This window comes from Sinocyclocheilus anshuiensis, unplaced genomic scaffold, assembly GCF_001515605.1.
Source record: "Sinocyclocheilus anshuiensis isolate Anshui unplaced genomic scaffold, SAMN03320099.WGS_v1.1 scaffold1228, whole genome shotgun sequence".
NCBI classification, from domain to species: domain Eukaryota; kingdom Metazoa; phylum Chordata; class Actinopteri; order Cypriniformes; family Cyprinidae; genus Sinocyclocheilus; species Sinocyclocheilus anshuiensis.
This window is the reverse complement of record NW_015547716.1, coordinates 424125-427460: the sequence shown is the minus strand read 5'-3', so window position 1 is coordinate 427460 and position 3336 is coordinate 424125. Positions and strand designations below refer to the sequence as shown.

The 3336-nt window shown below is 35.2% G+C and overlaps 1 protein-coding gene across 1 annotated transcript in view; it reads right to left on the bottom strand.

Annotated features, from left to right (window-relative positions):
- Positions 1-3336, bottom strand: part of LOC107704186 (contactin-1a-like) — a 17149-nt gene that overhangs the window by 11434 nt on the left and 2379 nt on the right. Inside the window, exon 3 of the mRNA XM_016507073.1 lies at positions 14-140. Coding sequence (XP_016362559.1) covers positions 14-140 — 127 coding nt within the window. The remainder of the gene's footprint in view (positions 1-13; positions 141-3336) is intronic.

Here is a 3336-nt window from a genome sequence, read left to right as displayed (position 1 = left end):
GTGTGTGTGTGACCTGTATGTGGCCGGTGGGTTTGCTCGTGTCCTGCAGCTCATGATGATCTTGTCCTCTGGAGACTCTTCAGGGTAAATGGTGTCGACGGGCTGCTCCTCAAACACCGGCCCGAAACCTGACGACTCGTCTGAGAAAAACACAGCGAGAGATTCAAAACACATTCAATACAGCACCCAGCAGCGTTTACCGTCAACAAAAGATAAGAAAACTAAGCATATTTTTTTAGTAGGATTTTCTATGGTTTTGAAAAAAGTCTCTTATGTTCACCAAGACTGCATTTATTTGATCAAAAATGCAGAAAAAACTGTAAAATATTATTACAATTTCAAATAACAATGGTTTAGATCTTTTAACGTGTGTGTGTGTGTGTTGAAGTACTAAAATAGCTACAACAAAATCTACTAAAACTTAAACTTGATAAAACTATATAGACATATACTTTAAAAAAATAATAAATAGAAAAAATAATAATGCAACGAAAAAATAAAATGCAACGAAATCATGAACAGTGAAGAGTGGATTGCTAACATTAGTTAATATTACTGTCCATCCATCCATACCATCCAAAGTTTTATTTCAGAGACAGAGAGAGTAAGACTGGAACATTATGAAGATGAATCATGCATAATAATAGCAGCATTAGGAAAGTAGAAGCAGTCCATTCTGGCGCTCAGTTCCAGCTCCATTAGTGCATGCTGGGATATCAGTCAACAGAGACGGACGCAGCACAATTAATGCTGATGAATAACTCGTGAACACCAGCGCTTCATCACCGACCATCACCGCAAACCTCCTGAAGATCTCCTGAAGTGCTTTCTCCTACACAAACAGACAGCAGGAGATGCTCCTCCTGAGAAAGAGACCTCAGATCTCCAGATCACGGGTCTGGATCACGACTAGAGATTCTGTTTTTAGTTGTAGGAGAAATATCTGAAACATCTCTCCTGAGATCTGAATGAGAAACTATGAGCGCTGAACGCTTTACTGATGAATCCTGAAGAAATACTGCATTTATAAGAATTCAATTTAAATGTGAACGAGAGTCACATCAAATCAAAGCCTAGGTCCAACATCACTGTCACCTATACAATGACAAACAAACTACTGAATAATTCCACACTGATGAGGACAAATCAGAGGAGTTTCACTCAAATTCATCCAAAATACTATGCAGGCCAATTTCTGCCATTGAATTCAAAATAAAACGCTAGTTGTGATTTTTTTATTGCACAATTCAGATTTTTTTCCCCTTGCAGTTCTGAGTTTATATCCCACAATTCTGACATTTTTACATCATGATTTTTTTCTTCTTTCTGCCACGGAATAAAAAAATCAAAAAAGTTAGTTGTGACTTTTTATCTCACAATCTTTTTTCTTGCAATTGCAAGTTTATATTTAGATCTCACAGTTCTGAGATCTTGATCTGAGATCTTTCTTTCATTCAAGAAAAAAAATAAAAAACCCTCACAATTGCAAGAAAAAAGTCAGAATTAAGTTGCAATTACCTTTTCCCAATAAAATACAGTTTTATAGTCCATAAAAATAATTATGACCGGTTCCATATTTTCTAAAAAAACAAGTCTCATTTTTGAGGAAATTTTTGAGGAAAATTCAGTAAACGAGGAAACTGACGGAGGCTAATCGAGTGCAAATGAATGAAACTCATCTGAAGCTGGCGTCTCGTCTGCGTCTGATCAGATATTAAATATTCATGAGCACTTCACTCATAGCTTGATGACATTAACTCATTCACGGCTCTGTTACTGTTTCTTGATTATCATACAGAACGTCCAGAAACCACAAACACACGTGACGTGAGTTATAACGAGGACGATCTCGGCAAAACAAGAAATCACATTCATCTATTTAAAGAAAACTTAAGCGTAGTTTTATGAACTTTTATAGTTTTTTTTCATTGTGACATTATTTATTACACCCCCCAATTCGCATTAATGTGCAGCATTTTAATATTTTACTAAAATCAGCATAGGTTAAAGGGATTAAATCTAGTTATATGATGATGATACTTGACACGTTTAATAATAAATGAAGGGGTTTTGCATTACTGAACTCAGAATAAAAGAGATATGTTAAAATAATACAGAAATTAAAATTAATTTCCTTCATGCGGAATCATATATCTCTTTTTTAAATTATTATAAAGTAAAACTAACTAAACAATAAAACTAATCCATAAAAAAGCATTATCTGAAATAAAATAATTATCTGAAATCTAAATTAAAAAATAACATTTTATTTCAGCTAGTTGCAAAATCAACATTTCTCATTTTCATTTAGTTGAACTCGATGTACTAAAATAACTAAATAAATGAATAACTAATTCTTAAAAACTATAAAAACTGTATAAAAACTATACTTATTCAAAACAAAAATAAAACTAATAGAATAGCGGATAATAATTAAACTAATACAAATGGCAAACAACAAAATTGCTAAAACTTTAACTAAAATTAGCATGTAATCAGAAAATATAAAAATTAAATTAAATTAAAAAATATATTAAAAATTCTATATTATCCTAATGATAGTAAAATATCCCTGACTCTGTGAGATTCTGTTGAATGAAATAGTCAGACCTGACTGAATATCATCATAATCCATCACAAACACAGCATTTATGCTGATGTTTCATATTAATGCAGCGACTGAGTGACCCTGCGACCTACGCTTGACCCTTTGACCCGGTTTCCGGCACAGCAACCTTCAGCTCTTTCAGCGTCTGGTCAAACACGTGAATATTTAATGTGTGTGTGAGTAAAACATCACAGACCTGTCACACCCTAGCAACCATCGCCGCCTGACATCACCAGACAAGCTTTTCATTTGTAACGTAAAATATGTTACCAGGGTAAACGTCACAGAAATTTGACATCAATAATGAATCCAATAATCTGAAAACATCATCATTTCATCACATATGGAAACAAAATGCAACTTTGACATGAACTAAATACTAAATATTAATGCTGAAATCAATATTTGTAATGTTTCTGCTGGTGAACTGAAGTGAGGGTTAGGGTTAGGGGGCGCTGACGTGTTGTGGGCGGGTCACAGGCATTTGATTGATGCGCTGCAGCTCTGTAAGGTTTGTAAACCGCATGCAGTTGAGATCAAAGCCTCTCCAGGAATCAGCAAACGGGCCCCCGAGGCTTTGATGGAGAACGGGTGGGGGCCATCAGAGACGGATAATCTTATGATCTCCCACAATGCCCTGCTCCTCAACCTGCATCTCTATTATGAGCCCTGAATCACTGTGACGGCTGTGATCTTCACTGAACACGGCAGATTCTCTCTCTCTCTCT